At 28.0% G+C, this 27889-nt stretch overlaps 2 protein-coding genes across 3 annotated transcripts; both read left to right on the top strand.

The window, feature by feature from the left end:
• The first annotated feature begins 768 nt into the window (after positions 1-768).
• Positions 769-5670, top strand: LOC103490703 (mediator of RNA polymerase II transcription subunit 10b). Of its 2 annotated transcripts, XM_008450337.3 has the most exons (7): positions 769-927; positions 1515-1772; positions 1865-1945; positions 2057-2159; positions 2278-2367; positions 4572-4666; positions 5142-5670. In XM_008450337.3, exons 2-6 carry the CDS (start codon positions 1549-1551, stop codon positions 4641-4643), a joined length of 570 nt encoding a protein of 189 aa, XP_008448559.1. In that variant the 5' UTR covers positions 769-927; positions 1515-1548; the 3' UTR covers positions 4644-4666; positions 5142-5670. The 2 variants fall into 2 exon arrangements, with proteins under 2 accessions (XP_008448559.1, XP_016900643.1); XM_017045154.2 differs by lacking the exons at positions 4572-4666; positions 5142-5670 and adding an exon at positions 2923-3237.
• Positions 5671-23874: 18204 nt separating this feature from the next.
• On the top strand, positions 23875-26148 carry LOC103490699 (transcription factor MYC1-like). The gene is made up of 3 exons (XM_008450333.3): positions 23875-24278; positions 24702-25147; positions 25335-26148. The coding sequence occupies exons 1-3, from the start codon at positions 23986-23988 to the stop codon at positions 25922-25924; spliced, it is 1329 nt and encodes a 442-aa protein (XP_008448555.2). The 5' UTR covers positions 23875-23985; the 3' UTR covers positions 25925-26148.
• Positions 26149-27889: the final 1741 nt, after the last annotated feature.

Raw genomic sequence — 27889 nt, 5'->3', positions numbered from 1 at the left:
ATATATATATATATATATATATATATTCTTTTTTCCTCGATCTTGTGAGGTTAATTAGTTTACTTTTTTAAGAATCCATTACCTTTAAAAATAAAAAAGGCATGTTAAACGTACCAAATTAGCTAAGTTGATCCTCGGTAATTAAATATATGTAAAAACAAACCTTAAAATAGAAACATAAAGATTTGTCATTTGTGTCTCATTAATGCCCAAATGAAATTATTTCGGTAGTAACTCGGATCATTCGTTTCCATAATTATTATAAAAAAAAATGTCTCAAAATAAGATATATTTGAAATATATAGTACATACGTGTCTCTCATATATGAATTTATCATGAATTTAAATCGAAGATTTAAAACTCCTTCAAGCCTTTCGATAATCATTTGATTTGGAAATTATTCTAATATCTTTATCATGGTTTCATCCTTCGGAGATGATTGATTTTTTTTTTTGCTAAATTTTATCAAAATCTCATCAATTCTTTCGACCCTCGAAAGTAGGTCAATTATGTTTTTTTTTTTAAATTTATTTTTCTTAAAAATGCACTTAAATTACTAACCAAAATTACAAAGCAAAAATTATTATTTTTTTGTTTTGATAAAACATGACTTAATTTTTTAATTATAAAGGAAAAAGTAATATTTATAAACTTAATTTTAAAAATTAAAAACCTAAAGATGACAAAAATTTTAAAAAATCTCAAAGTAAATATTTCCTAAAATTCTATAGGAAGCGGAGATATTAAAATAATTTTTAAAGTGCTTACCCACCGCTTAAGAAAGTTAGATTTGGCATTAAATCCCCAAATTAGACCTCTTTTGACATTCCTCTTGGATTCAAAGCTTTAAGCTTTCACGGGGTTAACATTCCGCCCTAGCTTTCCCCTCCCCCCGCTCAATTTTCTCCTCAATCTTCTTCCAACAAGTAAGAAATTCAAGCTCCTTGTTCTTTCAATTTCCAATTCTTTAATTTACCTTGCTTCTTCATCGATTTCTTCGGAATTATTTTTGTTCTTCGGTCCTTGATTTTGTATTTCTAATTTTTCCTTCGTTTTTCCGCGACATGATTGATTTCTGGGAATTATTGTTCTTCGGTCAAGCTTTTTATGATTTGTTGGATTTCATATCAGGGTTACTGTAGAGCTAATTGATCGAGTCCCTTCAATTTAGGGTTCGCATACTTGTACTTTCTCACTGGCCGAAGACAGTAATTTTCGTTATATCTATTGTGAATCTACGTATTTGATATGTGTAAAGGCTGATTTTGTGATATTTGTGAAAAATTGAAATGAGCTAGGGATAGTTGGGAGAGATAGTAATTGTTGAGTATATGTACGGAACGATCAACTATTTTTGTTGTGCTGACTGCTGAGTATGTCATATTTAACGAAGCTGGGGCATTAGAAAGTTCATTGCATCATCTAAAATTGTTAATAACAATCAAATAGTTGTCGTATAATGAAGTACTTAACAACTCGTTTATGTTGGATTGTTGGAAAATATCCATTTCAGAGCTCCAAGGTGTTTAAGAAGTGGGAAGAAGATAATGGATTCGGCTCAAAATGCATCTTCAGCTGCTGGGACTGGTGGAAGCGGTGGCAATGGATCGGTTATCAATGATACGTCAGTGTCAACTACAGTGGATGATTCAAAGCAGAACTTGAATCAAGTAATCAATTCCATTCAGAAAACTTTGGGTATCCTCCATCAGCTAAATCTCACCGTTTCTAACTTCAATGCCGCCTATCAGCTACCTCTTTTACAACGCCTGTATGCCCAGTTTTGCTTCCTCTAAGATCTTATTCGTTTTTATTCACTCCTTTTTTCTCTCTATATCAGTGAAGTGTCTCTTGATTTCGCAGTAATTCTCTAGTTTTGGAGCTAGATAACATGGTTAAATTATCAGAGAAATGTCCCATCCAGGTCCCTATGGAGGTTCTTAAGTGAGTCTTTGTAAACCTACTCTATTCATTCTCTAGCTTTGCAAGATTTTTAATTTTTTTTTTCTAATTTTTCTATTTTTTTGGTCCACTATTTACTTTTCCTTTGATTAGTTTGATTGATGATGGGAAGAATCCAGATGAATTCACGAGGGATGTCTTAAATAGTTGCATTGCAAAAAATCAGAGTACAAAAGGCAAAACCGATGCGTTCAAGGTAGTCCTTAATGCTCCATGTGGCAGGCTGTTAAAAATCTAATATTATCTTATTTGTCTCTTTGTTTCCATAAATTCCTGAAAGTCTTCATTAAGTTTGCCCTACTTACTACATTCAGGGTTTACGGAAGCATCTTTTGGAGGAACTCGAACAAACATTTCCTGATGAAGTTGAGTCTTATAGAGAAATTCGTGCTGCTTCTGCTGCCGTGAGTTGAATTCTCTTTCAATTTATCTGTACCTTCAAAATTTTCTCAGAATGATTGAATATATATTCTTTTCGAACTTATCAAAAAAATTTCTTGACTTCTACGGGTTAATTTTTACTTTTTCTATAACCATAAGCTAGATGTATTATCAAAGTCTGCATCATCCTTTCCTTGTGTAATTGTTTTATTGTCAAAACATGAGAGGAAAGAAATAGCATTTTTTTTTCATAGGACGATTGATTACTGCTTGCTTAAAAACTACTTCCTAGTTCTTTTTCCATAAAGATCTCTAAAGCCAATTTGACCTTGAAAATTTTTCCTTTTCGAATGAAATGGTTTGATGAATTTAGAATCAGTCTAAACTATTTTCTCTCCTAGTTTGTTGAACAAAGTTCTATGATTAGCTTATATGAAGTTAAGAACTTAGTGTACTTCCTGCCTATAATTCTATGACCGTCCTTCCACTTTTGGCCCAAGATTGATGGGGAAGGTTAGAGGCTATGACGGTAATCGTTGATCACAGCCCTGCTTATTCAAATTGGTGTCTCTGTATAGATGGTACTACTGCCGGCCTCTTGAGCATGAGTCCTTTCCTTGCGACTTAGAACAACTTTGGTAGGAGCTCAAATATTTATTGCAATATCAGTGGAACACACAAGGAATAGCCTCTCAAGAGGGTTAACTCTCATCTGCAAAAATTTTCCAAGTGATCGCTGAATTCAAAATTTGCCTCACTCACTATGTATAAACCATTTCTATTTCGCTCATCACGTTAGGGAATGATTTTGGAATTGTTATAATCACTTCTGTCATGTAAAATCACTTTGAATATAGGCAAAATCATCTAATATTTACTTTTACACTTCTAAATGCAAATTTCATATAATCAAAATCAAATGATTAAAATCATGCTTTGAAGTAGTTTTGTAAATGGTAAGTATGTTTGACCATTTCCGAATCACTTCTGAACATGCGAGTTTGTGACATCTAGTATTCTAATTCTACCTATGAAACATGAAAGATGAAACACACCTTGCTCTAAGGGGTTGTTTGGGCCTCAAAACTTTGGGGGTTTTTGGGGCAACAACTATACTAAGACTATAATAACTATCTCTTGTGACCGTAAATAGTATTTTGTACTCCCCAACTAGCTACAATTTACACTATTTCAAAACTCTCATTTGCTACGGTCTTTACTATTTGGTACAATTTTTACTATTTTACGTTCATCATTTTTTATTAATTTACGTTTAATTACAATATTCCTATTTTATGCCTAGACTAAAATGGTCTGCACTCAAAACATGGACTGTTATAACAAACTTATTGCCCAACTGCTACGTAAAGGTTTGGATTAAGTACTCATTAGGACCATCTATACTTACTACATCCATCTTTCTTGAGATAAGCGGCTCCTCTACAACCAATGCTTAATATCTTCTGTTCAATGGGGACCACAGGATCCAAGTGTCAAATCATTTCCTGTCTTCAAGCAAGTTGGCCTTTCAATTTCTCACCATGGATTGGTGGGTCCCTCGGTAAATGTCTGCAAGTTTCTCTTAACTTATGCTCATAAGAGATCATTTGATCTTCACTCATCTCTCCCATTTGTGTTCTTTCAATGTGGTGTCTAGTTGAATTCTTTCATTTCTCCCATGCCACTATCAATCCAACCCATAATATTGGTAAAATGTATGTGCAAAAGAAGCACACTAATCCTGCCATTATTTTCCTATTGGCCAGATCTTTTCTTGAGATCAAATGTCTCGGATCTCAATTTGGTTGAAACCTGATCTTGAGACAGAGAAGATAATGGAAGATAAAACTGGATTGCTCTATTAAAATGGGTGGATAGTAGCCTTTTGAGACGACTGCTCTGTTCCTTCAACCTTTACCAACAAACTCATCATCTTATAGTTTGTGCCAGTCTCATCTTGAATCCTAGCAGAATCCTTATTTGGACAGCCCATAGCGTGTATGAGTTTAGAAACCAGAAACTTCTTTTTTTTAGCAGCTATGTTGTGAGTGAGTTTTTTTTTACTAGTGAATCAATTACAACGATTAAAAGGCACAAGGATATACTGTAGACAAAACCCTTGATTTTGATTTTTCTTCTACTAAGTTCACGTTTTTCATCAACATTGTTGCTCATTATGTTTTTATGTTATTGGGCTCGGATTTTAATCTTGTTGTCATAAATATAGGAAGCAAAAAGGATAGCGCAAGCACAAAGTATGTTACCAAATGGGGACATGAAGGTTAAGATGGAGGTTTAAATGCCTTCTGCGATAATTATCAGGTCTTTCAAGTTCTTTGCTTACCGTTATTCTTTATTATGTCTTCAGCATATAATCATGTAGATTGGCCAGCATATATCACAATGATTTTAGTTTCATTCAGGGGACACTGGAACAACATACTTCTTCTTTATATATATGTAAAAGAGTATAACATCATCCTCTATTCTATAACTGTCCGTAACCTTGAACTAATACTGATGCTATGATGTAAGGACGTACCAAGTGACATTCCATTATTTTTTGAGTTCCTTCCAATCTGTTTCCATCATTTTAGCACTTCGAAGTTACAATGCAAGTTTCTTGAGCATATAGAAATGTGTGTTTCAGCACTTTCAGAATTGTGAATCATGATCAGATGACTTTTACTAGATTAAATTTAATATAGTTGCCGACCTGAATGTAGTTTAACAACCAATGAATTAAAACATTATACTTATTTCTTAAAGCCAAATGCTTGAATCTCTATTATGGCAGGGAGTTGGTTCTTATTTTATACTCAATTAAGTCGACATTGAATTTTCTCACTCAAAATAGACGAGGTGGCTGTGTCTTGGTTTCTCTACTCAAGACTGTTTGGGAGGTAACGTTGAATTTGACGATGGCTTATGAATCAAGACTGCAAAAGCCATACTGGATGAAACATTAACTGGAACAACTATCGTATTCGTATTCATTGGGCCAATCAAGACAGAAGAATCACACAATCCTCAAACGTTGAACTCTGGATTTTATTGGCAGTATCCAACCCCATTCATTGTGTCTGATTCAAGCTTTATTTTACTTTCTGCTCATTAGTAAATGAATCTTTATGCAAAGCTGGATTCTCACTTCTCTGTTAATAAGTATTGTAAATTCGTATACTAATTCGTTGTCACATCTAGATAAACTCACTTTTTTTCACTAAAAGATAAATGTTGAACATTTCAGCAGGAGGAACCTTGACTCAGTTGGCTGTCCTCTCAATGATGTATTTGAATGGGAAGTTTGGTGTGGCTTTTGTTGAGTTTGATCTGATTCATGTGATTCCATGAACTCCAAATCTGTCTCTGAAAAAGGTTTTGGATCCATATGGAGTGCTATGATATTTTGCAGTTTTCACATAACATGAGTTGTGGATAATAATGCCCTGGGAGGAATCCCCTCTTGAATGAAACTTTCTTTTCATGGTCAAAGCTTCCTCACAACACCCCCTTTGTCCTCCAAGAGAAACCCCAACCCATTCCCCTTTAAAACTACCTCTGACAACCCATTTCAACTTTAGAAATGACATGATTAACATACAAAATCAAAAGTCACTGAGACTTGTTAGATGGGAAATGATTTGGTGTAATTTAGACAACACCTAATCTCATACATAGGAAATGATTGTAATTTGTTTTTTTCTATGTTTATTTGTATAATGACGAACACAACATATATAGTCTATTGAGTATATTATGATACGTACTTTTTAAAGTTCGACCTCTGCACTCGTCTAAAAGTTTAAAAAGTAATCTATGTGTGTTAATTTTAACACATACGTTACCACACAGCATACACACACATATATATACACACGTTTGCATACACACACATATATATACACACGTTTGCATACTTTTCGAGAACAAATTTCGAAATGTAAAGTTAAAAGTAAAATTACTTTTAAAAGTCTACAAAGCTAGCATGAACCTCTTTTATAATTTAACCCATGATACATTATTGGGAAAATATAGTCATGTTTTTTCTTTTTTGGGAATTTGGACAATCATATCAATAAGTGGACTTACATTACATTACAAGAAATTAAAAGGACACAATTTTCAAATATTGCTGCTGTTTGACAATCATGCTTTATGAATCTTTCTTATCTATAATTTTATTCAAATATTTCCTTGACATTTTTATCAATATGATATTATCATTCATGTTTCTTTAAACTTGAGATTTCGACAATTTTGTGAACATTGGCAATCAAATTATTGTTCCAATGTAAACAAAATAGACATAGATAAAGTACAATCAATCCAATCATAATGACGATACAGATAAGTGATGACGAAGGAAAAGTTGTATCAAATTGAGATTGAAGAATAATTTTCTTTTTTCCTAATTTTTTAAGAGATTGATTAGTATTTTATTGGATAAACTATTTTTGTGTAGACATTACATATATTTAATTGGTAAAAAAGTGATATTTTAAAGTGAATTACAAGCAAATGCATTCTACATTAGGAAAGGAACAACACAATTAATGAAAGAATGCAAAATGTTAATTTTAGTTTTTTCTTTTCAATAATTTTTAATTCCCAATCATCTCATTCAACATTTTGCATTCAAAATTTTGGTACTTTTTTTTTCTTTTATTATTAAATCAAACCAAAACTATAATTTATTAGATTACAAAATTTTGGTAAATGTTAGAGTTTGATAATCTTTTTAATTAATTACTATGACTCAGTAAAAAATTGAAACTATTTTCACGTGTAATTAAAAAAAAACTTAGATGAACTTTAGAAGATTCGATGGTTTTGCTATATACGTAAATAATTTCAATTATTTTTGTTATATTTAAAAATATCTATTTAAATTTTTATTTTACAAATATCACAATATTAGGATGCTTGTTTTGAATAACGAAATTGCTGAAAATATCTGTTTAAGTATAGAAAAAAAATTTAATTATCTATCAATCAATCAAATTGATATTAGTCGGTGATAATCTATCTATATCTGTTATTGATAGATAATGACATTATATTTCGATGAAATTTTTTTTTCATCGACATAAATTTAATGTACGGGTGGAGGAGGGTTGGTGGGTCCCACATGCAAAGGTGGGGTTAGAAAGTCATTGTTGGAATCATTTATAAGGTTGAAAAATTAACCAAAAACTTAACATTACAAAATATTTGACAAACCCATTTGTCATAATGATTCTTTTTTTTTCTTTTTCTTAAAAGATTTTCAATTTTTTTTTTTAAATTGAATGATAAAAAATGTCACTCTCTCTCTTTTAAAAAGATTTACATGAACTTAATTAATTGATTTTAACAACTCATTCACTCAATTCATTGTCCTAAAAGAGAAGTAAAAAAAAAAAAAAAAAAAAAAGAAGCCAATGAATGAAGCCTTTAGTTGTGTCCTTTTCTAATTTCTAATTCATTCATTCTATTAATTAATTGATTTTTTTAGTCTCAAAGGGAAACATCAATTTTTTTTTTGTAATGTTTCCTTACTCTTTCTTTGGTCAAATTACATTTAGTTTTTCTCTCTCTCTCTTTTTTTCTTCCCTTATTCTTTAATTTTAGACACGCGCAATTCAATTCAGATGGTTGTAATGTCAAACTCTAATGATTCGTTGAATTGAATTTTTTAATACAAATTAGCTAACTAATTATAAAATTTAAATTATTGTGAGGTAATTATTACATACTAAATTTCAGAGAGTTAGAAGAAGATATATATAACTTAAACATAAGAATAGAGACTATTTTTAATATTTACTAATCAATCAATTATACGTTGTATATACACGAACCATGCCAACATCACACAAATTCTATATATTCAATGCTATATATAAAAAGATTAAACAACAAGGTTAAACGGTATATACACATCATCGTGTATATTATAATATAAGTGGTTATATAATGGAGATCGAAGTAATCAAATTGTTTGCTCGATTATTTGACCTAGATTAGTTGCAATTCATTATGGTGCAAAAGATTCGATAGTGGAATCGTATTATGTCTAAAACACTCTAATATGATCAACAAAGAAGATGAAGCGCATGTAACGAGGTTCAAAGTTGGGGACCGAGGAGATTAACGATTTGACTATTTCCTTTCGGTATATTTTATATTCAAATTTTGTCAAGCGATCTTAAAAATCGCGCAAAAATTACGAAACATCGTAGATCAACGCGGATTGATTCTTTTTTACCTATTATGAGTGGGTTGTTAATTAATCAATTACTTTTTGGACGACTTTCATTATTGTTTTGGCCATGCAATGTGGCTTTTTGAACAATATGATGGGGAAATTAGAGAAACTATATGTATATACTATACCTTTATATTTAATTAAGATTTTAATCTAACAATCTAAGAGGACATTGATTAATTAAAGTTTTAAGTTATAATGCTTTTGTTGTTTTCAAATAATAAATGAATAAATTACATTGTAACACTTAGTTATTTTGCACTATGTGGGTAGAGATATTTTAGGTTTCACAAATTTTTTTGTCAATGATATGATGTTTTCAATCAATCTAACTGATTAATATTTAGGTTAATTGCAGCATTAAATTCTAATAAAGAAAAAAAATAACTAATAAACTTTCATTCAATAAATATTTCCATTTGTATTGATTTTTATCTTTAGAACTAACCTATTTATTACGAGAATTATAGTAAAAATCGTGAGAAAACAAATCCAATTATTTCGAAAACAAAATAAAAGAAGAATTCAAGTATTATCAAACGGGTAGACTTATAGAAGAATTACTTAGTGTTGGATACAATGTGGGATCAAATTGCATCAAGAATTACTTAGTTCTAACTTTTTGTTAGAACTAAGAAAAATGAAAAGGAAAAGGAAAAGGAAAAGGAAATGTAAGAGATGACGCGATGAGGTAATGATGTGTGGATTTTTCAAAGGGGAGAGTGTGAAAGCCGCCCTCAATATACACGTGCACTCTTAATTAACTTAACATTCTTCCCCTTCCCTCTCAAATCTACATTCATTATTCTAAATTACAATCCAATCCAAATATCACACTTAGAATTCTGTGTTAGTCTATTAAACATAAATTATGGTAGGGTTTTTGTTTAAATAACCCGAACAACCCAACCTACGTTATAAGGGTTGGATTGGGTTGATTTTCTTTAATGCTTTTTTTAGTTAGATTGGATTCGGTTTACATTTTCTAAAATATGGGTTGACTCAATCCAACCCTAATTTCTAATTATAACTTATAAAAACTATAGTAATTTTTATATATATATTATTATGGAGTTCGTAATAGATACGTTGAATTTTGATATTTAATATTTGAATTTTATTTCAGTTTTATGAAATTTTAGTCATTAAAATGTGTAGTAGACAAATTTAAGCAGTTTAAGTTAATAAATAATATACATAAGAAAAGAAAAGAATCGAACACTTAAAATTCAGATTGGTCCAAAAAAATCTCCCATACCTAATCTAATCTAAACAATCTCCCATACCTAATCTAATCTAAACCCATTTACATTGCTAGATTGTAACGCATTCAAATATCTATACATATAGATAAATCAAAATATTATAAATTAAAACGAAATTTTACCGTTTACGATAGACATGAATAATAGTCTATCGTTGTCTATTAAACATACATTTTGCTAGAGATATTCAAATATCTCGACAACCCAAACAACCCAACATAATTTATAACTATTGAGTTTAGTTAGTTTTTATTTTAGGTTGGGTTTGGTTGAATTATTTTTTATGATTTTTTCGGCTTGGGCTACATTTTTAAAGATCTAGATTGACCCAACACAACCAGAATTTCTAATATTTTTAAAATATATATTATAAATTATAAATATTATAATTAATACATATATTATTATGAAGTTTTTTTTGAAGTTTGTAATATAATGTTGAATTTTGATATTTAACATTTGAATTTCATTAGAGTTTTACGAAATTTTAATTATTCGAACGTGTGGTAGACAAATTTAAGTACTTTAAATTAATAAATAATATACTTAAAAAAAGAAAATAAATAACCCGACAACAAACTTCGAAATTCGAATTGGTCCAAAATGATCTCTTAAACTTAATCCAATCCAACCCATTTAAGTCTTTAGATCGTACTATTTTGTTATAATTTTGTCGTTTAAAATATGTTTACTTTTAATATTAAAACCTTTTAATTTCCATCATAATATGTTAGAGATTCTTAGTTTGATTCTTCTTGAATATTAAGTCGAAATCTCATTCAATATTTTTTCTTTTTTCTTTTTAACGTCACTTCAACGTCAAATACAAAAGAATTAGATCTTATTAATAAATAAAGTAATAAATGATTAAGGGACAAGTTTGAGTTTTTAAAGTGATGTATATTTATATAGGTCGATAAAACCGTTGAAAATATTTATAACAAAATATCGTAATATATCAAATATATTTATAAATTTTGCTATATTCGAAAACAAATTCATAAAACTAAAAATTTAACGATATATTTGTTTTACAATAAACAAAATGTAATAATTTATTTGGTGTGGAAGTTAATATTTGAGATTTTCAAAATATTGACAACCAAATGGAAAATTACTTGAAAAAGTTGAGACCATTTTTATTAGGCTTAGAAAAGAAAAATGCTTATTATGTATAAGATTGAGCAAAAACTCAATATATATTTAAAGAAATTGTAATAAAATTAGCAAATACTTTGAAATTATTTTCACTTATAATAAAAAAAAAATTTAAATGGATACAAAGATGCTTGACTTTTTTTTTTTTTTTTTTTTTTTTTAAATTGAAGTCAATTAAAATTAGAAGATAATAATTAAATTAAAATTTTTAAATAATCTTTTGAAAATTAAGTTTATATTTTTTCAATTTAATTTTTACCATGCTTTAATTTGTATCTAGTTAAAAGAGTTAATTATTTTAGCAAAATCCTAAAACAAGAAATGTAGAAATAAAAAAAAAGTTTATTGTAAGCTTAATTTAAAAAAACTAAAAACCAAACGAACCACAATTATACGGATATATATTTAAAGACGAGAAAAAAGTTAGTCTCTTTTATTGATTGACATAAAATTTATACGAGTATCAATTAAATTACATCTAAAAGTACGTTTTTTCTCTTTTTCGTAAATAAAACTGAAACTTTAAAAAATAATGTTAATTTTTGTTTTCGATTAAATACCAAACAAAATTTAATTATTTTTTCTTTTTCAAATTTAATATTTTAAAGTACATTGATAACTAAAATAAAGAAAAAAAAGTATTAAAAAATGGGTAAGTAATTATTGAGTAAAACATAGGTTAATTAAGTATTGAAGATGGGGTAATTAATCTTCAAACAAAAAATTTCTAACCTTTCACCTTTACAACTTAGTGGTTGTAATTAAGTTTTACTTACAAAACTTTATATTATAATTTTCATTACCATTGTTCTTCAACGCAATTAATTAATATGGTTGATTATGGACTAATGTGAACAGCATATAATATTCAAGAAAATCAATCCTCCTCACTCGTTCATTCCGCAACTAAAATTAAACTATACGATATGGTTTATAAGCTTTTTAAAAATATAAAATAAAAATATAATTCAATTCTCTCAGATATATTCCATTCGATAACCATTCAAATTACTTTAATAATTACCGTATGACTTTACGGAAGAAATCTTTTATTTATTTATTAGATTCATTGAGACACCATGTTGTTAAGGCAGTAGTAGGTTTGAAAAAGTTAATGGAAGAAACCAAATTAATTAATTATGATACTAATTAGATGCTTGAATCTTCCCTCAAACTTGAAAAAGTAATAATAATGATTAGAAGTTAGTAAGTAACATTGGATAATCTCTCTTTTTTCTTTTATGTCCACAATAACAAAGTTCATATGCTATATGTCAAATATATAGTTTTGTTTAAATGTCGATATTATCGAGAGATAAAAGAAAATATACGATCTTTTTAAAAATATTTTGTCATTTTTTTATTATAAGTTACAAGGGGTTGTTTAATAATTTATTTTTGTTTTTTTAATACGAAATTGAATAACCGATCTTGTAGTAAGATACCGTGTGATAAAACAATAATACACCCGAGTGAATTTTTGAGTCATTTAACCTATTTTTTTCTTATGAATACATGATAATAAGAATGTATGTAGACGATGTTCAAATCTTTTAATTAATAAACATATTGTTATTAGGTTTTAGTGCATTTCCAGATTTAAAATAATCAACGAAGTTTCGACGACAACTAAACTCAATTTAAATTCTTCAAATTATAAGGAACAAATATATAAGACAAAGTTGAAAACAATGCTTAAGATCAAACACATCAAAGTTATAATTTAGCCAAAGAAAAATAAAAGAGTGAACTTTATTTATCCACCAACCATAATAAAAAGAATCTAAAATCAAACATTTTGAAGTTAGACCACAAAAGCTAAACCAAATAGTTGAAGTTAATTATAATGACTATTAACATTATAAAAATAATAAATAAAAAGTATAATTTGACTTTAGATTGTCCTTTTAATTAATTAATTAATTTATTTTATATAAAAAGATACGTGATCCAACTGTTAGATTATAAATTTGTCTATAGATTATCTTGCGGTGAATAATCGATCAAAATTGAACTGTCGACTTTTAAAATGGTAATTAGTATTTTATCCATCAACTATTAACATCGAATAGTCATTTACACTCACCTAAACATATCCACTTAATTTTCATTTATTTCTATGAAGTTATAATTGATCGCACAAAGGACGGTCAAATTTGAAACAAAATATTATCAATGTACCTTTAAACATAATAACCACGAATAAGACATGCAAATAATCATCGATAGAAAATAAAAATTAAATAATAATTTTTAACAGTGATATAAATAATTCTATATTTCAATAGATTCTACACTGATATAAAGAACATGAATCAACATTTTTTATACAATAATTAAGATCGTTTGATACGTCGTAAAATGATATATTATAATTTTAGACGGAAACTCAAAAGGGCCCACCATCCCTAATTACAATATTAAAATATTTAATTTAGTGTTTAAAGGAAAATTACAAAATATATAATTTGTGGTTGAAAAATTTCTCTCTCTCTCTGTCGTCCAGATACATCCAATAAAAACAAAAAGAAAATCAAATCAAATAAAAACATAATAAAAAGTTAAAATCCCATGCATGTTTAATTTCTACCACATATATATATATATATGTGTGTATATATATATATATATATATATTATATACATTCAACTTGACCATATATTTCGTAATTTTGCAAAATACAACACCCCTTACTTTATGTTTCTATTTCAACACTTACAATTGATTGAGTTATGGTAAATTTTATTTTATATTAATATTAATATTAATATTAATATTTATATTATATTATATATATATATATATATATATATATATAGAGGTTTGAATAATAAATGATTTATATAAGATTTAAATATAATCGAAAATATCTTATATGATTACATTCATGTCAAATAATTAGTAGTAGCTAATCAAACTAATGAATTATTATAAAATTTGATACTATACAATATTGTTGATATAAGAATCTAATAATGTCATTATATATTAAAGGAGATAAAGGAGGTTATGTTTAGTTACTATATATATATATATAAATAAAAGTTAACACACATTACCAATTATGGTATTTTTGATATGAATTTTTATTGACTTTCTTGATCAGTTTTTGGATCTTACAAATTAATCAATATTTTAAAAACAAAATATATATCATATATATTAAATTAAATTAAGTGGAGGGAGAAAAGAGTTTGACTTTTACGTAATAACAATGGTAATTTTTGTTTAGAAAAGATGTATTTGACCCTCTCGAAAATGGAAAAAATTATACATCATCGATAACTTTTCATATGTACTCTATATATATTTAAATGCTTAATGCGGAAGTTTTAAGATTTAAAAGTAAGAATTGACTTTACTTATTATGGTGTATCTCTATATATTCATGAGACTATTATAGTTATTTGAATATTAGAATATCAAGGTCGAATATCGAGTAGATCAATGAAGCAGAGACCATACATTTGACATGTCCGTTACGACATATAAACCCTACAGGTTTAGCATATGGGTTTGGCATCATCCCTCTCCTTCTCATACCCTTTTGAGTTGGGTCCTAAGTGTGGTTTTGGCCCGAGTTCTGTCATTTTTATGGCTGTGTTTGAATTTTGCGAGATGTCGTTTATATGTTCTTATTAGTCGCCCAAAACTATTCACGATAAGTATCTAAATATATCAGTAAAATTTTGAGTTGTTTTTGTGAAAGTTTGATAGATACAATGGATAAGAAGAAGAGGCCATCAAGTGCATGAAAGAGAGTGTTGAGTGAATGAGTAGAACTCCACAAACCGTACCACAGCCATAAAGTGACAACAAAATCACATTAGAATCTTTCGTATAGTCACATATTAATGATCAAAGTGACATTATATATCTCTCTCTATATATATAAGGCTAGACATTTGAAAACTACCTAATAACTATTATGACCTGACTTCATAGGACACACATATAGTACATGCACAAAATTAACCATTCAAATTAAATATAGAAGTATGTTAGACCACACACGTGTGTGTGTGTGTATATATATATGAGGAACGATAACAATGACCCACCATTCGTTTTATTGTGTTAATCAACTCTCGGGTCCCAATATACTATACTTAAAGAAAAAAAGTAGTTTTCATATGGTTGAGGGTGATAATTACAAAAGTTTTAGGTTTTTGCATGTTAGAGATATTAAAGAGTCGTTTACAAATATAGCAAAAAATTACTAATTGATATTGATCATAAAGACTACTTTCATCCTCGATATATTTGTATATATTTGTATATATTTTACTAATTATGGTCAAAGCGACCAGCACTTTTCATGTAGTTTTGTTTCCTTTGCCTTTTAATTTTAAGTCTTAAACTTCTAATTTTGTTTAGTCTTTAGTTTTCTTTTTCCTCCCAATTTGGAGTTTTAAGGTAAATTATTGTGTTTGTTTTTCCTTTACTTTTAGTATTTTTATCACTTTTTTTCTTTCTTTCTGTTTTTGCTTATTATTACAATAGATAAGTTAGAGTTCTTTTTCACAAAATTTTCTTTTATAATAGAGAGGTAGAGAGATTTGAATCATATATATCTTTTAATTGCTAAAGCATTTATATGTTATGTTATTTAAATTATGCACACGTCGACTTGACATATAATTATTGATAGTACTAAAGTTAATAAATAGATAATAGGAATTATGGTGGTCTAATACAAGCTTAAACACTAAGTACATAATAATTATTGTCGTAAAAATTTTGTTCTAATGGACTCACATGTTTCTAGAACCAAAAATTTCAAAAGTCACCCAACGTAAAATAATGGGATCGAAAAGAAACGAAAAGAAACTAGTGTTCTCGGTTGAATTAGGTAATTAATTAAATGCTTTTAGTATCCGATATCATTCAATTTTAATCCTTTGGTGATATTATAAGGACATGTTTGAGTCAAACTAAATCACTTTTAATTTTATATAATATGTAAAGAATCAATTTTAAGAGTGTAGAACCAAACACTTTGTTAAATTGTTAAATTATTGATCACTATTTTGTCCAGAAACACTTCCAAATTATATATATGCATTCCCACACACACACACACATATATGATCAACCCCTAAGTTTATTAGCAAATGATTAACTAATTTTGGAAACCAATCAACAAATTAATATACACACAAAAAAACCTTAATGTTTGAAATAATTTTTGGTGCTAGGGAAGGAAATTAAAATGAGAAAAATTATCTGTGTAAAGTCGGTGTTAATTAAATTTTACATTTTAACTTCTCTTTTAGAAATATATATGAATCGATTAAAATCTTAGAACTATTAATTATATTAATTTAAACCTTGAATAGGTATAGAGTTTATTCTAAAATGATACGAGATTAAAAGTCTTTGAAAGCTATTAACTGTCAATGAGGGGTTTCATTTGTGTCCCATCGTCTAATTTTGAATGTCGGTGTCCTATCTTATTTCGGTCATGTTACTTAGCCCCACAATTTGGAGATATCCCATTTATTCCTTGTGGGATAACTTCTTAGTGCATTCTCTTGCGAAAAAGGTTTTGGATGAAATGTCTTCTCTTCCTCAATACTCTTCTACTCGGTTTTGTTGTCTCTTTTGATATTAATTCTTTGATAATATTGTATCAACTAACTTCTAAACTTTTATAAGTGAGACAAATTAATTAAACATATTGTTTATTAAAATTTTGCTTTGAGAATTGTTCGTAAAGTGTGATCGTACGTCCACGTGTAAAATTGACATAGGAAGACAGTTTTAAGAAGATTGTAATTAAATGAAATATTATTATTTATAAATTTTTGTGTAATACTATTTTGAAGAGGAAGACAAAACAAAGAGAAATTACTTATGAAATTTTGTTTATACATATCTTTATATTGATAGTTTTATATTATGGTCTAAATATCATACTACTCATACACGAAAGATTTACTTAACGTCTTTGACCAAATTAAAAAGTTATAATGGAGAAAAGATATAATCTATCTATCGTTTGATATTGACGTTTAGGTCTATGGTTTTAGAGATTATACGCGTACATATAAAAGAATATAAACACGTAACCATACCTTGGGTTCGAATCATTGCAACATAAAGACAAAATCGATAATATTCCACTTTATTAAAAGATTAAAAAGGTAAGATTAGCCAAAATTATATATAAAATATTTAATAAGGGAGATAAATTGCTGTTTCCTTTATAAGCATTATGACCTTTTTATCTCCCTCTATGCATATGTTGGGGTCTAAAGGGAAATAAAAAGAACAAAGTAAAATTAAATGTAAAAGAAAGAATAATGAAAAGACATAAATTGATTAAAATTATATGAATGAGATCATAGTTTTAGTTAAGTTGAATAAAGCTAATAAAAACAAATTAAAGTAGAGATCATCAAAAGATGATATAATCCTATATAGCTAATAGGGTAAGTAAAAGATTCTAACCCATGTGATATTTAGAGACTAGATTAATTAATTAATTAAACTTAGTGTTAATTTTAATATTGAAGTACTCAAATTGTCAAATAATCAATAGTAAATTATTAAAGGAAGAATCTTTAATTTATATTTTTAATAAACATGTGGAAATTAAACTTGAAATAGTAAAAACATGACTTTGATCATTTCATGTTTATCCCTTTAGATGCAAATTAGGAGTAAAATAGTGAGAGATTAATATTCCTATAAATATATTTGTCTTTTAGTACCATAGATAATGTTTGATTAATTAAAGTACTTCAATTAAATTCCATGTTTAACCCAAATTTGGCATAATTTCTTTGTGGAAAATATTAAATATTTTTGTTTTTTTTGTTTTTTTTTTTAATCTTAGGGTTTGTTATGTTTTGAAATTTAGACTAAGCACCAAAGTTGAATTTTTATTTTGTACGAGGATAACAAAAATTCTTCCAAAAATAATAATAATTACTAGACTATGCACGTTAGTTTGGTGTTCGATCACGAACTATCCATAAGCTACCGTGCCCTAATCCTAAGCATAATCTATCTAGGATGCCTTTTAGGGTTTTGGAACCGAGCAAGAGAAAAAAGCATAATAATTTTTTGGTTGATTTATCCAACTTCAAAATGAGGTATGTCTTGTTCTCGTTCTTGCTTTTTAATTGTTTCAAGTTGTGCTGTTAAAAAATGTTTCTTAATCAAGTTAGACCTAATTTTGCAAGATTTCACATTTAATAATATTTGTCTGCTTTTTCTTAGTACAATAGAACGAGAATTTAAACTACAGACCTTATTTTAATCGACTTTATCATTTAGTTGAGCTAAATTTATAATTTTAATATATTTATAATACTATTTGTTTTTATATAATGTTATATATAACTCTTTACTTTCGAATATTTTAATTTATTTCCATATAAATATCAATTTGAAAGTTTATTAAGTTAAATTTATTTATACTTATGTCATCACAATCAAAGAATAAATATTTTAAAAAGTTAAACTTTTACGGCAATATAAATTTCAATTTCATTAAATTTTTTATATCTTTATTTTGGTCTATAAAATATCTAAATATTTCTTGATGATATCTATTTCTACACTTTTAAACTAATTAGAATAATTGTATTTTAGTCGTTGAATATTCAAAAGGTCTAATTTTGTCTTTAAACTTTAAATAAAACTATTTTGATTATCTCATTCTTAGTTCGATCAATCGTGACATCGATGGATGGATATACAAGAGAACATTAAATATGCACATAAATGTGTTTTCATATTATAATTTATCAGAAGCCAGATAAATTATAAAAAGATCGTGGATATCAATCATCAACCATCAAGCATCAAGCATAAAGTTATATTATCGACCTCAAAATTAGAGGTTTAATTCTTTTAGTCATATATATTAAAAAAGTATTACTTAGTAATAAAATAATAGAAAAACAATAATTTTATTTTAAATTAAAGTATATAATATTAGGATCTAATACGATGCGATGTTAGATTTAGTGATAAGGACCCTCCACATATTTTCACAATGATATGATATTGTTCACTTCACAATTACACGCTCATGATTTTGCTTTTAGTTTAAACGCTCTCTCATGCCAATGAGATTATTGTTGTCCCCACTTATATACCTTTATCATCATACTCTTATCTAACGGGCTTTTAAATTTGGTCGCATTTCCAACAAGGACAACAATGCTAAAAAGTACGTTGACCAAAATGTATCACTGTCTTCCACCCAAAAAAAACATGCTAGCAATCCGAGCAAGACCATGCAGGACAAAGTTACGAAAAGAGATCCAACAACTCTACCTGCCCAAAATCACAAGCCAAAACAGTATCATAATTCAACCATCTTCAAATTTAAGAGCTTGATTAATTCACTAACATTCAACTTTTGGACAAGAACAACGATGAGTACTATACTCAAGTTGATACCATAATTATATATATATACAATTTTAATCTAAAAGCATCGATGGAAGTGCAATTGCCACAAGGAAATTAAGGTAAATTCTTAATTAGGTGTTGCATCGCATGGACCAATAAGCTAAACTTCAATCAAATCACAAAAGATAAAGCAAATTTATAAGAGTAAAATGATAGAGATGTGGAAGGGGAAGGCCAAAACTCCAATCAAATCACCATTATTATTGTTGTTTATTTCTTTATAATTATTTATTGTTATTGTTATTATTTTGAGAAAAAAAGAAGAAGCTCAACATAATTCTTATTAAATTTCCTAAAATATCAATGGTTGATGAATGTGAGGTGTTGACCAAATTTGTGGGGAGTTTATCTCTATTTTTTTCTTTTATCTCTAATTTGGTAATGATGTCATGATTTAATAGTATATATTTTTCAAGTAAAAACACATACAAAAACTTACTCTTTAATTTAGATATTGTGGTTTGAATTCTCTTACTTTTTTAGAAAAAAGTTTGTATTTTTTTTGGTTATGAAATGAATAAAATTATATATATGTATATAAAATAAATCATACTCAATTTTCAACTAATAGATCCTTCCAAAATTAATTCAAAGATGTTTAATAGGTTATTGACCCTTTTAATTTAAGTTGATATGAATAATTATAATGAAGTTCTAGTTAAGTTTAAAAGGAACAAACACATCTTTTAAAATTTAAAACTTTAAACTCTTTTTAGAAAATATTAGATTAAATTAGTGTTTAGAAACTTAATTAATTTTCTACCAATAAAATTGGTATATTTTAAAGAAAAATAAATCAATCTTATAAATTTGTATATTAATTGATATGCTTTCTAAAAGAGGGTTTCACTCGATTGGAAGTGATTTTTCTCGTGGGGTTTTTTTATCTTTCAGTTCGAATTCATTCCGTCGTTTTAGAAGATAGTGAATTCTTGTATTCTCGTCTCTTACATGCTGTTTCCTTCTCGTTAATAATTTCTCTCGTAAAAACAAATTAGAAATTAAGAAATGGACAAATGTTTTTTTTTTACATAAATAGGGTGAAAAAAAACTTTGACATCTTGACATTTTATATATACATAATTAATTAACAACAAGAGATCTATATAAAATGTTGACACCCCAACAAAAGTTTCCCTAAACTATTATATGGACCCTAAAGTAGGTAGCTAAGTTAGTTGCAATAATTAAGAATTGAAAAGGATGTTAATTTGCATTGAAGGACATGTGAGTTCATCTATATTTACAAACAAGGACAAAATCTTTTTGAAATAAATAAATTTGGTTTTGATAAGTATTAAAGGAAATTAAACTTTGAAAGTGAATAATAATTGATAAGCTAAGTGTTAATTCATATATAGAATAATTTACACCACAATATATGTTACCTAAATAAAATTGCCACATTCAAAGCATATCAAATATTATATGCTTTTAACTTTGTACTTGCAATGGTTAGATTCATTTTCTCTTAACTTTTTTTTTTTAAAATAATATGTCAGTTCGAACCCTACACGTGTAAAAACGACAAAATAAGCTTTAAATATTATTTTAATATAATAGGAGAAGGAGAGAATTCGAACCACATATACGTCCTAATTACAAATACATTTGTATGTTAGTTGAGTCATGTTTGCTTTAACATTTATTTTACTTTTTTAATTTTTTTTTCTTTTGATATATATAAAGACCAAAATATAAAAAAAAATCTAACAAAAATGTTACATACATACGTATATGTACGTCGTACGTACATATGTACATACAAATTGAGTTTCATTTGGAAAAAAAAAAGAGTTCTAGGAATCGAGGGCTGGACATCTCAACTAGGTTAACATTCTTTTAGTGTCTGCCTCATTACGTCTCGATCTAAAATATGCATCGATAACGAAGAAAATTAGGGTACAAAATGTTTGCTCATTCCTCTTATAATTGAAATCATAAAATGATGAAATTAGTAATGTGGATTAATTTGCTATTTTTGAAGATTTATTTTTAGAGGTGTAGTATATGGGAATTGATTGATTTGATTAGTTAAGTTGTAGGGGTGTTGTGATTTCCCTTAGTTGTCTTTTTTTTTTTTTTTATTAGACTTTTTAAAATATTCTTTTTTTTTTCTTTTGGTCAAAGAAAATAACAATCTCACACCATAAAACAACAAAATGTAAATATTTCAATCAACTTTTTTTCTCACCACTTTTGTTCTTCATTCATTCAACGACACTATGTATATGTTTTTCCATGGAATGAGAATATTTTATACCTAAATATTACGTAACTATTCACCTCTTCATTTCAATTTTGTAATAATTTAATCTAATTTTGTCTGATATATATATATATAACAATTTTTTTAAAAAAGAAAAAGATAATAAGACAATTTTTATGAAATTTAATGAAGTAATTACATTAAATGTAGAATAATGTTAAACTAACTGGGAATTAAATATTTTTGTAGATTAAAAATACTAAATGTTTATTTAATAGAATTAATTGACATACCTTATATATATTCCAATGATTTGCTAACCCAAGTTATCTTGTTTCTCTATTATTCATTTAGAACAATATATTTTCGAAGATTTTGGATTTGGTTTCGATTCAGGTTTCTGCTTTTAAAATATTACCATTTTAAAGTCATTAAGTTTGAAGTTTGCTTTCAATTAATTATTAGTTTCGTAGGTTTCATAATGTTACAATTTTTTTTTCATCTTGTTTCGAGTGCTCTCCAAATGGTCACACCTAATTATCTTTATACTACTTTCATCTGAACATGTTGAGTTATGATGGAATAACGTGCATTAATATTTTTACTGTATGACCACACCCGAAATAATTCTATCATTCACACATTTTAGTTTTGTTTTAATTTGGTCCTTTAACATCTAAACTTTTAACCACCATTATTTCTCACTAAATATACTCCCTTAATGCCTTGAAAGTTTAATTTAAGATAATTATGAAGGAAACTTTAGTTAAATAGTAAAACTTAATTAACTATAATTATTTTTAATTAATTAATAGACATACCCCTAAAGAAAGTGAGTTCACAATTCAAAAAAGTAAACTCGGAAATATACGAACAAAATTAAAACAACAAAAAACTCAAAATCGTAATGGTAAAATTGTTACGTACATAATATACGTAGGAGTTAAATTAAAACCAAAATCAATATTTAAGAACCGAAAGTATAACATTTTAAAATCTAAAGCAAAATAGAAACTCCCAAATTTAGGACGAATTAAAATGATATATATATTTTTTCTATTTATTTATTTGAGAATAGCCATATACAAGAATAGTACACAAATAATGGAAGGACGTTAAACACATGGTTCCATAATAATTGAGCACACTATTTTGGTGGAGAAAAGTAAATGAAAAGAAAAATCATAAACTTCTGACATCAAAATTATCGTACATATTTGATTTTAGTTGAGCTAAGCGTGTTCATTTTTTATGAAAAAACTTATAAAAGTTATTAAGCATATAGAAAAAAAAAAAGACAAGTATTCTAAATATAGTTCAAATAGAGTATTAAAACACATAAATCCTCCATGCATTAGATCGTACCACCAAAGAATCGATTTTGAATATGACCCAAATTTTTTCCGATAGAAATTTAAAAGCTTTGTAGTTTAGATAATTGATATATACTTTCTTTTTTCTTAAAATAATCAAAAGTTAAAATTTACATCCTCGTAAAAAAAAATATCTACCCGTATCCTTGAGGTAGGTTCGTGATTTAATTCCAAGTGTTTAATTTAAAAAACAAGTCATTTCGAATAAAAACATTGTTTCCTTCTAGTCAACCCAATCGAATTCATAATTTGAGGGTATATTTAATAAATATCTCTATAATTCAAAATAATAATAATAATAATAATTTTTGTTGGGACAAATCTCAAAATATGAAACAAACAATATCTAATGCTACATATGAATTTAAAAAATAATGTAGGGAAAGGAAGGGGAAAACCCAAAAATGAAGTTTGAACACAAACATAAATATTGTAGAAACATAAACTGTTTTTTCATTTTTTTTTTTTTTTTTGTTCATATTACCCAAATTCCATCATGTATCTCAAAATACAAACCCCAATCTATTATATTCTTGAAATTAAGACAGATTGAAAATAGACAGCAAGAAAAAAAATATATATATTATATACATACATGAACCTGAAAAAGGTTGAATTATATTTTAGCACATGGAATTTATGTCTAAAATTATTGAATTACCCAACATTTAAAACAGCAAACACAAACAAAAAGTGGGCTCCTTTTAATTTTGTTCCAAAAACATATATATATATATATATATATATATATATATATATATATATATATTTTCTTTACCCTTAATTTTCTTGTGTCTATATATAATATGAATTGTTTCATTTTTCACATTATTATCTTCATCATTTCTATCTAGCTCCCTTTTAACCCCTATTGATCATCTTCTCCAATTTAATTTTCTAATTACTCTCATAAAAATTTTAAAACAAAGAAGAAGAAAAAAGAAAAACTTGTCTTATGGATGAAATTATTATTTCTCCTTCTTCTTCTTCACCAAATTCAATTACTACTCTTCAACAAAAGCTTCGACTTATCCTCCATAATCTCCATGAATGGTGGGCTTACTCCATTTTTTGGTTGCCTTCTGAAGATATCGATGGAAATCTTGTTTTCAAATGGGGAGGTGGCCATTTACGTGACGCACAGGACGGCGATAATGGCGGTGGTGGGGGCAGTCAGCTCAATAGTTTCGTGTTCGAAGAAGTTTCCATGGATCCAGTGGAAGCTGGCAATTTTGCCGGTTTAGAATGGTAGGGTTATAAATTACCACTAAACCCAAAAGCTTTGTTTCAACTTATATATATGGCTATGTTTATTGATATTCTCTAACGCTCTCCCTCCTCAATTGAGAATGGAATGGTTATAATAGAGTTTGAGAAAATGTTACTGAAATCCATAAGTTAATGGATGCTGGTGCTATATATTATATTCAAGTCAGTTAAAATATTGCTTACATATGATAAATAAGTTCGATATGTTTAGTCGGTTAATCGTATTCTCAATATAAAACTTTTGTTCTCAATTGAGTAGAGATTGAGGTTATGCATAAGGTTGAATATAGATCGTGGGTTCATATGTTACACAAACGACTTGTGTTGTAGTGAAATGATGATCAAGAATAAAAGTCGATGGATATTATCGTATGTTTAATCATTTGTTCATATTCTTAATAGGTACTACACGGTATCCATCAACCAGTCGTATGGTGCAGTTGATAATGTGGTAGGTCGGGTTTTCGGCTCGAGCACATACATATGGTTGACAGCGGACAACGGCCTCTATTTTTACGACTGTGAACGAGTAAAAGATGCACGTTTGCGTGGGGTTCAAACGTTGGTTTTTGTTTCTACATCCAATGGGGTTTTGGAATTGGGTTCTTCTGAGTTGATTAAACAAGACTGGAGTTTAGTTCAGTGTGCAAAATCACTTTTTGGTTTTACTCTTTTTAAACAAAAAGATCATGTGGGTGTTGGCGGAGGAGGAATGATTCAACCACAAGCTCCGTCGTGCTCCGGTGTCATCAAGAGAGAGACGGGCAATGGTGGAGGAGGGTCGTCCTCCGATTCCCTCTCTGATAACTCTGATGGAAACTTCATGTCAACTGTAAATAACAATAACGGTTAGTCTGACGATTTTATTCATGATTTTACGATGGATTTCAAATAAATTTAGTTGTTTGTATTTATCTTAGAAGTTGATTTAAATCTTTCAACTAAATAGCAATGATTCTTGATTATTTACACTCATTTGTATTTAAATTTCGTCATCTAAAATCATTTCTTCAACTTTCTCGATTCAAAACACAGTTGGTAAGAAGAGGGGGAAGAGATCAGCAAATAATAAAACAGAGTTGTCTCCGCTGCCGGTAAACCATGTGGAAGCTGAACGACAGCGACGACAAAAGCTGAACCAACGATTCTACGCACTCCGATCAGTGGTTCCAAATGTATCAAAAATGGACAAAGCTTCATTACTTGCTGATGCAGCAGATTACATCAGGGAGCTAAAGTCCAAGGTTCAAAAGTTGGAGTCTAAGCTAAAACAACCACAACACCAAACTAGTAGCAGCATGAGTAATGCATTTGATCAGATCAACCGAAGCACGATCTCAACGGTCGAGCAAACAACGATGAGTTACACAAACAACAACAACAACAACAACGTAGAGGTGCGACTTATTGGGTCGGAAGCAATGGTGAGAGTTCAATGTAGAGATGAAAATTACCCATCAGCAAGGCTTTTGAATGTGCTAAAAGATTTGGGACTTCAAGTTCATCATGCAAGTTTGTCAAGTGTAAATGAAATGATGCTGCAAGATGTTGTTGTTAGAGTTCCACAAGTGGTAGCCTGGAGAGAAAAGACCTTAAGAACAGCCATACTTCAAAGACTTGAATAATCTTCATTATTGTGCATGAAATAATGTTCCTCCCTTTATTTTTCGGTTTGTTGTTCTAAGTCGATACGTCTGCTTGTGTTAAGCTTTATACGTCCGTACGTATGTTGTTGAATTTGTGTTATAGATCATGATATTGTTGAAACAACAAGGGATGTCTTTGCTTATGTAATAATTATCTTTGTTTATGTTATAATTAATATGATGTTGCGTATCTCTACTTTCAACTTAATTTATTATTCTACGAAGAATTTTCTCTTCCTTACTTTATTAAACGCATTAAAAAAATCAATAATATCTAAGATAAACAATAAAGAATCGACGATATATAGATTTACGTAGTTCACTTAGCTACATCTAGAGCTAAACGGAAAAACCTAACATTTATTATTAGAGAAGAAAATATCATCTTATAGACTCAAAGCCATTAGTAAAGTTAGAGAGTGATCTATATAGCGTAGTACTCCACTAAACCCTGGAACCAAAATCATAAAAAACGTAAATACAAATACAACTTAGATTTTGGAGGTATTCTGCGTCACTTTAAGTATCACTTTGAGCATCATAGATAATAGCATATTGAAATTATTAATAAACTTTTATCCATCCATTCATGCTTAGTTAATGTTATATTTTGGGAACATATGCATATAATCAAATTAGAAGTGAGTGAATTGGAAGATATTTGTGTGGGCAAGTTTTAAAATGGAAGTTAACTCATGATCAATGGTGAGGTTTTTTTTTTCTTTTTCTTTTTCTTTCATTAAAGTGGGAAAAAGATTGATGATCAAATATATATATAAAATTCAAATGGGGGACATAAGAAATAAGTATATATAATATATGTCATATATATGTTAGTTTGTGGGGTCATTAAGCAACCAAACAATCTCAAAAGTTGTATGAAAGTTCATTTTCATCAGAAAATTAGCCCTTCAATTATATACTAGTTGATAAAAATATTGATTATACATATAATACATGGTGTTTAGGTTATGATCTTCCCACTATACTTTGAATTATTCATATATTTAGATTGAACTTATCACTGTAAAATTACGTTTTTACACTAATAATCAATTAAATTTTCGATAATAATTATACTTAAAATGAATGATACGATCATCATATCATTCACAAAAATAATTAAGATCGAGGTGATCATCAAAAGTGTATATGAATTGAATATCATCGATCTTGACTAAAGAAACGTTTGTGAAACCTACTTGAAAGTAGTCTTATGAAATTAATACAACTTTGAATTCCACTCTTACATTTCTCATTTGAACTAAAAGAATTAGAGGTATATTCCAAAAATTGATTGGACTTGACCGACTAATAGAAAAACTTTGATATGATATGTGCTCTTAAGATGATTTAAAAAGTTTAGTGAATCTTGAATCTAGTAAAGTTGCAAAACATATGTAAAATAACCGTTCGCAAGAATGGTTTAAAAGTATTAATTGTCAGTAACTTTGACTAAGTTGGCAAAGTAACTTTTGTAGAGACTGCTTGAAAGTGTGGTATAATTTTGGTTAAAGTATCAATTACGTATCTTCAGAAATATTAGAAGTTCAAATTCTAACTTTATTTTATTATTTGAGTCGATAAAGTATGATAGAAATTCTAAAAGCTAATATCATTCTAATTGATTGATTGACTAATAAATAGTGACAAAAGACATTGAGTATGTGTTCATGGTACGATCTAAATCGAGAGAAACGAGAAAACACATGAGCTAGACCATTCATTCTATTGTAAAGTTTTTTTTTTTTTTTTTCCATATCTAAAAACTACTTTAGTAGAATTTCAAATCATTTTTGTACCACAAGCATGTGGGTGTTGATTTTGAAGTGTCTACGCACACCACATATTGCCCCTATCCACTCTTAACACACCACAACCACACATCTCTACTTCTAACCTCATCCTCATGTAAAAAGCCATCGAGTCATAGAAGAAAAAAAA

Source organism: Cucumis melo, chromosome 6 (assembly GCF_025177605.1).
Source record: "Cucumis melo cultivar AY chromosome 6, USDA_Cmelo_AY_1.0, whole genome shotgun sequence".
Lineage (NCBI taxonomy): Eukaryota > Viridiplantae > Streptophyta > Magnoliopsida > Cucurbitales > Cucurbitaceae > Cucumis > Cucumis melo.
The sequence above is the reverse complement of the archived record's forward strand: the minus strand, read 5'-3'. Positions and strand labels throughout refer to the sequence as shown.